The sequence below is a fragment of the Mus pahari genome, chromosome 3, assembly GCF_900095145.1.
Source record: "Mus pahari chromosome 3, PAHARI_EIJ_v1.1, whole genome shotgun sequence".
NCBI lineage: Eukaryota > Metazoa > Chordata > Mammalia > Rodentia > Muridae > Mus > Mus pahari.
This window is the reverse complement of record NC_034592.1, coordinates 90193830-90208401: the sequence shown is the minus strand read 5'-3', so window position 1 is coordinate 90208401 and position 14572 is coordinate 90193830. Positions and strand designations below refer to the sequence as shown.

The following is a 14572-nucleotide window of genomic DNA, read 5'->3' as shown; positions in this document are numbered from 1 at the left end:
TAAAAAATACATGTAAATACAATGACAAAGGTTGATATAGATAAACTGTTTCCAAAAAAAAGAAGGAAAAAAAAAAAAAAAAAAAAAAAAAAAAAAAAAAAAAAAACACCAAACCTACCAAACAAATAAAAAAACTACATACAAAAATATTTAAATTGCCCAGACCGAAATCATGTAGCTCTCAACTTGACTAGGTAATGAGTTAATATAAATAACCCAAGCTCTCATTTTCCAAATCAAACTAAAGAAATAAAGTGCTTTGTGCACTTTCAGACATAAAAACAAACTGCAACTGCTCAGGTGAAGTGTGGGAATAGCCTCTTAGTGCCTAAGATATGTTCGAGGGTTTTTATTATTACTATTCATTTTGTTTTACATAAGCTAAAATTTAACTCCAAGTTGATCATTCTCTTCCAAAGCGCTACAATGTAGGAGGAGGACTGAGCCCCACTGTATCCCGAAGTTACAGAGTAAAACAGAAGCCGTGAGGCCAGGGTGAAGCCAGCCAGTGGGGGTGGTGCAGCCAATTCTTGGCTTCCTGTCTGATACTCATGCGTGACTGTAGAAGCTCTAACAACTGAGATGGGTCGTTAACAATTTTAAATGATTAGAAATGAGAGTTTATGAGCCCTTTTCAAAACTGATGCTTTTAATAAAAGATAAATTGCTCTACATTAATTATATAAAAATCTCTAGGAATTTTGTTAGTTTTAGGAGCAGAAAATCAAAGAAGTATCTAAATCGGGAAGATGAACGGCTTCCAGAGATGAAGTTCCCCTCAAATCATGCTTGTACCTCACACTGCCGATCCCAAGCCCTCATTACTGTAACTGCCTGGCACCCTTCCACAGTGGTTTTTTTTTTTTTTTCTTTCTTTCATTTTTTACAGTATTTCTGAACAGACTGACATATTTTGTTTACTGACAGCAACTAAAGCTCTGTGCAGGATCATAAATAAAGAAGATCGTGTTTAAAAATCACTAATATCATTTTAAGAGGTACTGCAGTCTTGTGTTTTGGCCTCTGTTTGGCTGTGTTAGCCATGAATGACAGCTTCCCTGCTTGAAGCACACAGAAAGCACAGCCTTGCTCATTCACTGACAGGACTGTGGCCTTTTCACACGTTCCTTCCACAGCAGTGTTTGTCCCCAAACACTGGAACTCGACACAATGGCATTCCTACTCTAACACCCCCACCAACAGCACCAGTACATAACAAGAATGCTAATGAGCCGGAGCTGGCCCTCATGAAAGTGTTAACTACATTTCATAGAAAAGTGGCTATGCTGTTCCAAAGATTACCAATTAAACAGATTTCTGCTTAGCTCTCAGTAATTTTCAAGATGTTTCCACTCTTGACAAAATACTCGTGATAAATGTAAGACTAAGCGACTTTAAGCTGTCCTAAATATAATATCTCATTTGAATATTCACGAAGCAGTATATATTTAAGATCACTGTAAAGTAATGTGCTTAATTCAGCCCCATGCTGTAATAGCCAAGCTAAAATTTAAAATGAAAAAAAAAAAAAATTAGTAGGTTCATAAATACAAAACCAGTAGCCCTGGCTTTTCCTTTAAAGTGACAGTGTAACGATTTGTTTAAGAGAAGTTCCTTTGGGCTTGTAGAATTTTTAAACCCATAGTTTAACAGACAACAAAACAATATGGTTTTCCTCTGGGATGTCAAAAGTAGAACAAACAGAACTGATGTCAAGGTGATACGGTCCTACAATTTTATAACCTTAAGAATTGTTAACAAAACAAGAGCCACCCCTTGTCCACATTTCACCTGTCTAGTGGTTCCTGAACAGGGTGAGACAGAAAACTAAGCAGAACCGGCTTTCTGGAAGGCTGAGTGAAGGTCAATGAATGCTCATTAATGCCGCCGAGGGAGGGGGACACTCGATAGGGACCCTACTCATAATATAAAGATGTGGCCAGGCTTGCCAATGGCAAGAGGTGGCATTGCAACAGTGCCACTGCAGTGAGTTTTAAAAACATTAAAGCCATGGAAAGAGGACCCAAAGTGCGTATAATTAAACATGCGTGACTAAAGAAAATAGAAATGTTTTGCAAATTTATGACATTCCTCCTTGCCTTCATCCCTGTACTTTAACTTACGTATAGTGTGATGAAGCTTAATATTGTTACAATGCAGTAAAAGGTAGAGCTGGGGGGAAGCAGCAGAGAAACTAGATGTTTAAGGATTCTTAAACTTAGGGTAATATTTAAATTCTTATAGAGTAGTTAAATGAACGACTTGCAACAAACTAAAAATGTAAAATTTTGCTCATATTTACATCTAAGATTTAATTAATTATATTTGTCAGCATTTTGAGTAATGACCTCTTTAAATTAAAGCAGCAATTCTCAAGGCATTTTGCCACAATGTACTGAACTCTTGAATTTAGCATTTGTTTAGAGTGGCAGAAATAAGAGGTGTTGGCCCTTATTGTCCAGATGTCTTCTGTCTCGCCAACCCTCACTTCCAATAAAAATTAGAAAGTGCTTATCTCCAGATTTTATTTAAACAATGCTTTTCTTGCATTAGAAAAAGGCCATATGCTATTTTTAACATTAAAAGTAACTTTAAACCCTCCAGTTAGCGAAACACAACTACAAATAAACAAATTTAATTCAGCAAAGCATCATTTATTTTATAAAATCATTATGTATTGAACATTAATATTTAAATATTAAACAAAAAAACAAAATTTTTCTTATACGGTTTTTGTATATGTTGGCCTAGTAGAACATTGAAACAGTCTGGATTTTTAGTCAAATTGTCTATAGTAGTTATTAATCCTCTCTGAATCACTGTAGTTCATTAAAAAGCAAACTAAGTACACTTTCCCTTAAAAAAAGTCTGAGACATCCCTGGAAGTTCAGAGAGCTTTGATGAACTTTCTTCTGCCCATCGTGCGCTGCAGTTCTCCGAGAGGACAGCAGGAGGTGCTGTGTGAACACCGAGCCTGTCATCTGAAGCCCAGCTCCCTCCTGTTTTCTGTGTGCAGTGAATAGTGAGATGCTTTCAAAATATTCATTTATCAGCGGCCGGTGGCCTGAGATAATGAGTCAAATTCTAAAATGGAACCTCCAAGTTCACAATGTAAACCCCACCCTTACTTAACACAAAGGCTGGCTTCTCTTAAGTGTATGTTGGAAGATTTTTTTTTTTAATGTTACAACTTTTTTTTTGCAATTATTCAAAGTGCAACATTCTGTTTACAATATAAATCCTATTTTAAGTAAACCAAATGTCCCAAAACTAATTACAAAAACATATGTCTTTACCCTCACACATATTTATGTGTGTGTATAAATAAACACACAACTATAGAATGAATGCACAGAGATTAAAAGGCAAAATCTAGTTTAATTTAGTCACACACATTAATTCAACTATTCTCTGGATCCTGAAATACACAAGTTAAATAAGTATAATGGAAGTAAGTTACTCTTGAGGGGAAGTTAGTTCACAATTCATTTCTCTAGAATCTGATTTGCTTTTAGACCCATTTCTACAATCATGAGGTGAGTTTACACCAGAGGAAAAATGAGGAGTCTCAGGCTTCAGAGGAGTGCAGATGAACGGATCTCCTTTAGGGTTACTGACTCTGGAATAACCACATAAGGATCTGCTTTTCCTCTGCAGAGTGAGCAGTGAGGAAAGATGAGGCCGATGTCACTCCACACCAAAAGACAGACACAATTAGCCCCTCTCTTGCTGCCTTTGCGATTCCAGAAGCATTTTTGGCTCCCTTAGAGGCGCTGAGCTCACAAAACATGTCACGGTTCTTTTATGACACAATGCCAATCATTGCCTCTATAGAACCAAATACATCTGAAAAAAAAAACATATAATACAGTAGTTTTTAAAAAGGGATGACTTACCTGCTTGTAATAATTTTTTTTTTGCAGACTTTAACCGTTGATACAAGGCCCCAAGAACTCCTTGGATGTGCACCTTAGCCCCCAAGGATCTGAAACCTTCTCCCTTAGAGACCCAAAATGGTCCCCTCAAAGGACTGATGGAATTTTGCAGGCATTGGGAAGGATTCCTTTGACCCAACTGAGATATGCTCTCTGGAATGCAGCCTCGAGACTAGAGCTAACTCTTAACATCTATTATTTATGTCTGACCTGGGTTAAGTCTTAGCGAGGCAATTCCTGCATTACCAGTGGCCACCAGGAAGGATGTATTTATATTGCGACATCTCCCCCGTGCAAGTCTCCTAAGCTGTGTGAGCACACCTGAATAGTTCTGAAGTGTGCCTAACTAGCTGCATGGAGTGTCATGGTGTGCACTGATTGCCTTATCTTCTCATTTATCACAGATGAGTTGGAACCAGCCTTGCCGAAACCTACTTGCATTGTCCTGATAAAAAACTGTACGATCCATGATGTTTCAGTATCCTGCGCCTGTAGAGGAGTCTGTGTGCTCAAAATATCACATCTCGAAATTATTCATAAAGTATGATCCACACCTTTATAATAAGCCTTCCTATCCTAGGGCCATCATTGGTATTCGTTAAAGCAGCCCAGGACACAGGGTGACAAGATTGTTTAAATAGAAGAGGGGAGAATCTTACTCAAGGACTTTCTCATGCCTTCCTGTTCCCAAGTCCCCAGAATGTGTAAGCTAGTGGTGGGTTCAAGGATGCTATGCCAGCAGGGGCTTTGGGAGGATATTTACTTGTGGGCCTGTAATGTAACATCTGTGTGGACTTGACAGACATGTTTATACACTTTGCACATGATTAGCTGATACAGTCTTTCTAGTGTAAAATGCTCAAATGACATGGCAGCTAGCTAATATTTTCTGAAATTTAATTTTCCTCTGAAAAGCCAGAAATAAATAACAAAATCTTGAGGCCCAGAAAAAAATGAATATATATCACTTTTATTTAACATGGTCTTTACTTAAATGTATGTAGATCCTAAAGATAAACATGCAAAATAGATAGAGATCCTAGCAATATTATTCTTACACATATTTCTGCAAGAAAAATGAATTAAGTAGATCACAAGCTAAAAGAGTAGGTCTGTGCCCTTGGTTATGTTATATGTTGCATATTTTATGCAGAGAAGCCCAGCACTGCAGTGTGGAAATGAAATTTCAATTAAGCACAGCTGAGCTACTGAGAGGTTGCACTATGCAAATGGCCTTTGCTACCTGTGTTCTCCTAAATCTTACTTTTAGCTAAGAAAACTTGCAGTTTAGGACACCTGGTTCTCCAGCTCCCTACCAAAGCAAAACTTAAGTTCGCTGCTTAGAAGAACATTGGAGATTAAGAGGTTAAGATTTCCTACTGCTATGAGTAAAATCAAAAAGAAAAGTATGATGAGATGACATCTGTGCAGATGTATCTGTGGAATCCCATCATCCAGTTTGAGAAACTAACTCCTGAAATTCTAACAAGCCCACTTTTATACACGCAGAGCAACTACTTTTCTCTATAGGTTTTAAGTAAATAGATGCCTTACACTATAAATATATAATAGATATTTATATTTTTATATTTACATATTTATATATTTTTATATTTATATAAATATTTCTGCCATATTGTATATGTAAAATATAATATACATGACATTTTATATACTATAAAAGAAGTAATATTATTTAATAATAATATTTCAAAAATAAAATGGGTAAGACACATCAGTTTTGATGACAGTTGTGTACAACTAAACAGTTTAGAATTATAAGCATTTTCAGTTTGCTGACACAATATCCATAGATTACTATATATTTGGTTTGGATTTATACAGATGTAACTGTATACCCACTTAATCCAGCACACTTCTCAAATATTGAAAAGCACTACTTATAGTAGTTAGGATAGTTGTTAAATTAGTAAGTTAAATAAATTAGAAAGCAGGTGGTAATCAGAAGATTTACACCCTAGAGTTAAACTCAACTTTAAACCTGAGAAAATTTCATATTTATCAGTCTTATTCCTCTATACCAAACATAAAATAACTTTCAGGTTCAGCCCAACAGATTTCAGAAGCACTTACTAGATTTTTCTGAAAAATGACTTTTCAGACTTTGTAATCTTTATAACTATATATATATATATATATATATATATATATATATATATATATACACACACACACACAATGGGGGGCAATGAGACTTCAATGTATACTGAAGTGCCAGAACTGGTATTGAGTGGAAAACTACCCCCATGTGCCACACGATTTACATAATTAGGAAAACTATGGAAACCAGAAACAGTAAAGCAGAGAAAGCGGTATTCACAAGCAGGTTGTATGAGGAACTTCAGAATCTGCTCTGAACTTGTTGAATAATCTGTTCAGTATCCCAGCCTCTCCCTGCTGGAAGCAGGTCCTCATTATTACCAGGAGAGCACTAATAAAGGTTAGCCTCTGAACTGGGGATTAGAAGGCCTTTTCTGTGGGGACGCTTCAAACTAGTAACTTTGATGATCTTGAAAAGGGAGACAAAGCGCAATCCAAGAACAAACAGTGTTTCCACTAAGCAGGAAGGTACAGAAAACAGAAGAAAATGATAGTCTAAATACTCGGGAAGGAAGCGTAAAGCAGCCTGTCTGCTGTGCTGAAAATAAAATGTATTCAACACACGGGAGGACAGTGTGCTACTTGGGGGAGGGATGACGCAGGCAGCCTAAGATGTGCTTTTGAAATGTAAAAGAATAATTGATTTGCTGAGAGTCACTTGAGTTTTCTATACAGACCATAAATTTTAACAAGGGATGGCTGACTTTTTAATGTATTTTAATGCTCATAAAAGATCTTATTTGTTTAGTTAATTGGTTGGTTTCAATTTGTTGTTGTTGTTGTTTTGTTGTTGTTGCTGTTGTTGCTGCTGCTGCTGCTGCTGCAATGGTTGGTTTTGTTGCTGCTGCTGCTGCTGCTGCTGCTGTTGCTGTAAGACCAGGTCTGACTATGTAGCTCTGGTTTGCCTGCTACTCACATACTAGCCCACGCTGGCCTCAAACTCTCCTGTTCTGCCTCCGGAGTGCTGGGACTAGAGGTGTAAGCCACTATGTTTGGTTTTATAAGAGTTCTTAACCAATGGTTTTCCTTGTCTGTGTGGTACCAGTCTTTTCTCTTTCCCTGTAGACAAACTGCATCCTGTTCCATAAATATGTGCAAGAAATTAGATCAACTGTTTAAAAAGGTCAAGTGATACAGAGGAGTATAACCTGCACGCTGATGGAGTGAGCTCCAGGACCTTGCTTCCCAGGTCCTTCAAAACCACCTGCCTTCTTTAGAGTGATGCTCACAAATATTGCCCCACTCAAGAAAGCTACTTATGTATGGTTAGTGTGAGTGTGCAAAGCTACATATCTGCATTCCTTTACATACAGAAGGCCTTTACCTCAGTTCTACCAACATATTTACTTGATGGAGACAAGAACTTTTCATTTCGTGGTTTTCATTAAGCAAGCCCTCAATCCTGTCTATTAAAGAGCATTAAAAATGCAGGATTCCTTAAATTATCAATAGATGTACATCAGTGACCAGTTGGGATCATTTCTACTACTTGAAAAAAACTTACAAGGATAATCACTTTGGACATATTTTCTTAAATTGTGGATTCTGTATTTCAGGTAAATTGAAAAATTAATCAACAATTCTGGTGGGTTTACATTTCAGAGTACATGTAACTAGGAAAAGGAAGTATTGTCCAGAGACTGGAGAAACCTCTGTATCTATGGTAGCAGCGAGCTGTAAGATGTTAAGATGTTAGTCTCTTTGTCTAAGGGTACCTTTCCAAGTAGATTGGAAATTAATCTAATAATCTCAATGGATAAGACTGAGAATGGCGAGAGGCAACAGAATGCATGATCAAAGTGGAGGTCGTTGGAAAGAACTAGCCTTGTGTATCAACAGTGAGAAGGTTAATTCCTGTTACCCTTGTTTGTCCTTACTGGGGTCTGGGGTATGCAGGTTATACTCCTTTGTAGACTTTTCTGCCAATTGATATATTCTTATTCATCAAGGATCATCTCTCATGTTATTTATTTATCAATAATTGTCTCTCCCCTGATGATTTTTTATAGTGTTGTCATGTTTCAGTTTGTATTAGTCCTTGTCTTCCCCCTCCCTTCCCATTGCCTTCCTTCACTAAATCCCCTTGGAGTCTGAGGTCACCAAGTTTTGTTTTGATCTTTACTCGACAAGCAATAACTACATAAATATGTGGGTTAAAATATGATGTAAATTGTAGCTAGACAGATAATGCTGAGTATGACTATGTTAGGTCATGATGTCTTCTAGTCTGGTGACAGCATTGCTTCTAATGTACTGTGGGAGATCACTCATAGATGAGTCTTAGATGATGAGCACAGGCTGAGTGAATTACTCAGAAACTGTAACTTCCTGTGACCTGCCAAAAACAACAGATAAGCATGACCATAAGCAGATTTTTAAAAGCATACTTGGGTCATACACAATTAGTTAATTTACTTTACAATTAAGATAAATTAAAATAAAAGTAAAATAATAGTAAATTACGGTTTATAAACTATTTTAATTTTCACATTGTCAGAGTACATGTAAGTTCAGGAACAGAGTACCGTCCAAAGCACAGTCCCTGTAAAGAAACTTCTTTGTGCCTTATGGTACAAACTGCAAGTCTCAAAACTAACTGCTCACGGAGCAAGAAGTTTAGAAAACTTAAAAGAGATGAAAAGTGGGGCTGGTGAGATGGCTCAGTGGGTAAGAGCACCTGACTGCTCTTCCAAAGGTCTGGAGTTCAAATCCCAGCAACCACATGGTGGCTCATAACCATCCGTAACAAGATCTGACAAGATCTGACGTCCTCTTCTGGAGACAGCTACAGTGTACTTACATATAATAAATAAATAAATAAATCTTTAAAAATAAATAAATAAATAAATAAATAAAATTTTAGAAATTCTGGGGAATGTTCCATTAAAAAAAAGAGAGAGAGAGAGAGAGTTGAAAAGTTCCTACCAATTCAGATGGAATTTTTAAAAAGGAGGTTCAACTATCTAGAAAAGACTATTTGACCAAACCTTAGTTCTTGAGAGATATGCAGCTTTGACTATCTCCTAGACCAGGAGGAACACTTGCAGAGAATCTGTTCTACTGTCAAGGGATATTCCAGGTGTGTGTGTGTGTGTGTGTGTGTGTGTGTGTGTGTGTGTGTGTGTGTGTTGATGTTCTTTCCTTGGATTTTGATAATAGTTGAAAAACTCCTGGTCTCAGATCAACCATCGTGCACCAGAGTCGGATACCCTGGGAAGAGTGGACGGTGGCGAGGGTGCTGTCCCCCGTGTTTGATTTATATCGGTGTGTTTCCATTCAAACAACAGCTGCTGTGTACTTTTGTTTATGTGCTGTATATCACATCTCATTGTCCCTATGGTACTTATGAGAAGGGATTTAGTAGTTGTTTTCTTAAGTACCAATGCCTACCCAAATTTGTTTTTTTTTCCCCACTGACCAAAGTGACAAGCAAGCAGTTGATGTACCTAGCTGATGTTCACAGCTGTTTTAGTTTCCAGTGATCCCATTAAAGTGACGGCATGTTGCCTCTGGGTCCACAGTACGGAACACTTATGTAAGAGACATTGATTCATATGATAGGATCAAACAAAGCAGGCCGTGCTGGAGGAGAGGATTTGGGGGGTTATTTTGGCTTTACCTGAGTCACATTTTTATTTAGGTGTTATACCCTTTATGGGACACTTGGTTATCTTAATTGTTGATACGTGGATGAGAGTTACACCATTAGGGCTTAGAAGTCCAACATCTTAGAAAGTCTTCTCTGGCTTGAAAATGCAGCCTGAGTCATGCCTTTTCTTAAACTGAACGAAGTAGCTGTGCATTAAATATGCTGGCACATCTTCTGCTTGAGCAAGTGGACCGAAATGGTGTGAATTGTTAATGCCTTGCTGCATTGGTTCACGGCTTGTGACTGATCATTTGTAACTATATCTACTCCTTGTTCCATGAAATCAAGTATGGAGTAATGGGTTCATCAGATTTTGGGGTTAAATTGAGAGTGAAGAGGTACTGTGTGTGGAAATAAGAGTTGCCATGTTCAGGGCTGGCCTTGTAACAGCATGGAATCTAAAGGCGATATTCAAAAGCACTCCACTCATCACACGCTTGCTGACTCTCAATAGGGCCCATTTGCAGGGGACATTTGGTAGCTTTCCAATGCGCTTTATGCCTCTTTCTGCTTCCACCACCGTGCACATCTTTCTTTCATACACCCCTAGTAGCACATTGGTAGCCCAGGTCAGCATACACAATTCATTCATTTAAATGACTTGATTTATACAAATAGAAATAAGCTGGGATTCTGTTGTCTGAAGCTTGCCTTACCCCTCAACAAAAATAACTGGGTGTGTTATTGAAAATGCAAGTCTTTTTGTGAACTCAAATTTCTTGGGCATCTAAAAGATTTGAGTTTTGGTGTTGATGTAAAATCATTGAATTGGTATGTACAAAAATAAAGATTACATATAGAAGTGTTGGGAACTAATTATATATGTCTACTCTTATTGGCAGTGATCTATATCAATATACAAAATTGCATATATGGCATGCTTTTTGTAAACTTTAAGGCTCTGTATAAAATTTTAAAGGATTTTGTAAAATTTTTAAAAGTACATTATTATGAAACCCAATTATTTAACAAAACCTAGGAGTAATAGCCTTCAAAGTGTCCTTATATTTGTTTGCTCTAATAATTGATACTTCATGATTTTATGTAATTTGTTATTTATATTTCTTTCCCTTAAAGCTTAACTCAAATCTTGTTTTAAAAAAGAGCTGGAGTTAAACTTTGACCTAATAATAAAAGACATGATAGAAAACATAGCCAGACCTAGACAGAAAATTAAGTTCACAAAGAAATTAAATATATAGTTAATATGCAAACACAAGCTAATCATAAGATGTCTCAAAGTTCTACTGTTACATCAGCAATGTTAGTACAAGTCCCAAAAACTGTAATTAATCTTTTTCTTTTAAATGTAAAAAGTGATAATAATGACAGCTAAAAGAATTCAGAAAGATGTAGGAGTCACTTCACATCAACAAAGCAGTTCTGTCTCCATGAAATGAAATGTTAAGTCTCCATACTACTTATATTTAAATATTTCACTTATTATGTAACTTAAATATGTTACAACATATTTTAAGTTCGATAAACTGGAGAAGTCTTAATAGTTTCAATGGTTACCATGGAGAACTCACTTTTGAAAATTTGTTTTCCATGTTTGGTTCACAAACATGGAAATTTTCTATGACAAATGGTTTTTCATAATTCATTGGCTTTTTTTCTCCTGAAAACTTCTTGGAGGACAAAAATCTCCCTTGGGTCCTAGACTTTTACTGGAAGAGCTTTGCAAGGTAACGGTCGTCCAATATATAGTAACAATTAGGCTATCCTCCCCACTGGAAGTCGCATGTATTACAATGTACTCCTAATGAACTTTAAGGACCAAGTCATTAGAATCAGATTAATAGCTTTAGTGTTAGAGCTTGTTAATAACTTCAGTGCAGAGCCATTCAGGGTCATGAGAGAGGGGCACAGACTTAGTGTGACATGAAGTACTGTTCATCCCAACAACAGCTGGGCATGACCATGACATCTTTATGAAGACAGAAGAATGTCTAGGTTTCAAAGATGTCAAAGGGACTGTTCTAATAGAAACCAGAGTCTACATGTGGATTTGACTGTTTTGTGGAAAGTCACAGCACACAGTTGTATTGTATTTAAAAGACCATGGTGCTGATCCAGTGAGCTCCCAACTGCTGCCAACAGGCTTTCTGACAACATTCTCACCACTGTAAATCAATAGTGAACACATCAGTAACTACTAGCACATTCTAATTTTTATCTAAGCAGTGTAAGCAGCCCCAGTCTGATGCCTAGAAGTCACTGGGAGACATTGAAGACATTTCTAAGGAACCCCGAAGCCAAAGCAAAGTCACGATGAGGACTTAGGGGTCACAGACATTTCTGAGTCCCGTTTCCCATTTTCAAACTGTCTCTGAACTGGCTGCCTTAATACATGCCAGTGTTTTCCCTAGACATAAATACAGACTGGCGATTACTGCCAAGACTAGTATCTCTCTTCAGAAGGCAACCCAACTGTTTTTACTTTATAAAATTTTAAAAGTAAAGATAAACAAGAAAACTACTTAGGATCCAATTTAGGCAAATGTTTAATCATAAAAACTTTTAGCCATAAGCACTTGCCTACTGTTTCACACTGTATTGAGAAATAATAGGTCACTGTGGTTTTGATTTATACCAAACAACAAATGACTAAGGAAGCTGAACTTATCTGTGCTTACTTACTGCCAAGTACATTATCTTCCTGTGGAAATGTCTGCTCTGGTCCTTTGCCCATTTTCCTAATTAGATTGTCTTTTTATGATTGAGCATAAGACTTTTTCATATATTCTCAATATTAAGCACTTATTAGATGTGATTTGAAAATATTCATTGTGTAAATTGTCTTTTCATTCATGGGTAATGTCCTTTAATTCACGAAAATATTCAATTCAACATAGTCAGATTTGTGAGTTTTTCTGTTATTGCTCATGCTTTGGGCTTAATATCTAGAAATCTATCGCCAAGGTCAAGATAATGACGAGTTTCTCCTATATTGGTTTCTAAGAGTTGCGTGGTCTCGGCCCTTGTTTATGCTGTGGTAATTTTTATAGATAGGAACTGAGAGTTGTCTCTGTCCTTGTATATGGAGATCTATTGACTTGGCACCACAGCGAAACACAATCTTCTTCCCGATGAGTGTCTTAACATCTCTGTCACAAGTCAAGTGACCACAGAATACAGACGCTACAGACTATCTTATCTCTACATTCTAAATTCAATTCGGTTTTTCTCTGCACCTCTTCTCACACCAGTGCCATAGCTTTAATTACTGCATAATTATAGTTAATACATTTAAACATTTGAAACTGAATCCAATATACAAAATTTATAAGGTGAAGGGGACAGTTCTACACAGAACTACCTCACCCAAAGACAACAATTCTCAAGAGTATCTGCCTATGCTGTTCTCACCTTTGACCTGCTGCTACCTACTCACAAAATTCAAGGAAGTGTTAAACATATGGGACCAAGTTGGTCAGGAGCCCTCAAAATAATACACATGTAAGACAAAAGACAGATTTATGGGAGCAGGGGAGAGGGACTGGCAGTGTGCACAGATGGTATTTTAATATGTAGGAGCTATTTGGTCTCTGTGTGTATTTATTTACTTGTTGCTTGCTTGCATTTTAGTGTCAGTAATAAGCTAGTGGCTTGTGGCATGTGCCATTGAATATAAAGTTTATAGTTATATCTTTTCCTAAAAGGTAGAGAGGGCGATTTAAATTTTTACAGTAAGCAAAAACTATAGAGAATTTAAGTTTGATGGGTCACAGCAGCTAAGTGTAGAGGGGATTATTTCCAGTAGTCTTGGCTTTCAAAAAAATCGCCAAGGTGGGACTGGATCTAGCTTTGTTATTCCCGGGTGTGCAGTGGACAGTTGAGCCTCCTAGCTGCTCACGGTTGCTCTACTGTGTAACTGCTGACGCCTGCGATTTAATCATGCATTGAACTTCATCTACAACTTGAAGTAAGTCTGTAGATGATATAACCATCTCAGGGACTGAAAAATTGTCTCTGTTAGCACTTTAAAGTATGCTGCCAGGCAACTTTGGCACACACTGTAGAGATGGCCTGTCTTTATGTTGTGGGCCCCAGTTCCAGGACTAGCTAGTCAGCCTAGATCTGCTGGCAGGTGTTCTAAATTATTCACTATGTTATTTTTACTGTCGATGATGTTCTTTGCTTTGATACAGAGTCACCCTCTGTGGCCCCGGCTGTCCTGGAACTGTCTATGTAGACCAGGCTAGTCTCAAACTCACAGAGATCTGGCTGTTCCTGCCTCTCAGGTGCTGGGATTAAAGGTGTTACATTAAGTTGAATCATGGGCCACAAAAGAAATGTGGAAGAACTGGTATTACATTCCTGCAGCTGGTTCACAAGCATTTAAAATAAGCTACAGCGGTCAAAGTTGATTCTAAATTTATTTATTATGAGCTTATCATGGTTTTAAATCACATAAGCCTGAACTGTGACTCAATGATATGTGGTAGATTTACTCTAAAAAAAAAAGTCTATCTTCCTCAGTTAAGAAAAGGAAGATAGATACGAGAAGAAATCTAGAAGTTGGATTTGGTAAAGGATCCATTATGGAAATAAAATGTGTTGAGGATTATCTTCATTGTTGTGATTGGAACAGTGTATGCATGAGAATGAACAGAAAGGAAGCTGAGAAGCTGACACAAGAGAGCTCCTTAGATCAAAGTGAGCCTCTGATTCAAGCAGAAGTAATAAACCACACAAAACACATGCGTGTGCATACACATATGACGGTAATTAAAGAATAGAGGACACAGGTTTGAGACAGAGTATGGAAGATGGGATGAAAGGGGGGAACTATGTAATTGCATTTTACATTTTCAAAAAAAATTTTTTTTAATTTAAAAAGGAGAGACAAACAGATCCTGAA

At 37.2% G+C, this 14572-nt stretch overlaps 1 protein-coding gene across 1 annotated transcript in view; it reads right to left on the bottom strand.

Annotated features, from left to right (window-relative positions):
- Dcdc1 (doublecortin domain containing 1) overlaps nt 1-14572 on the bottom strand; it is a 360393-nt gene that overhangs the window by 310919 nt on the left and 34902 nt on the right. Inside the window, 1 exon segment of the mRNA XM_021194912.2 lies at nt 3901-4063. Coding sequence (XP_021050571.2) covers nt 3901-4063 — 163 coding nt within the window.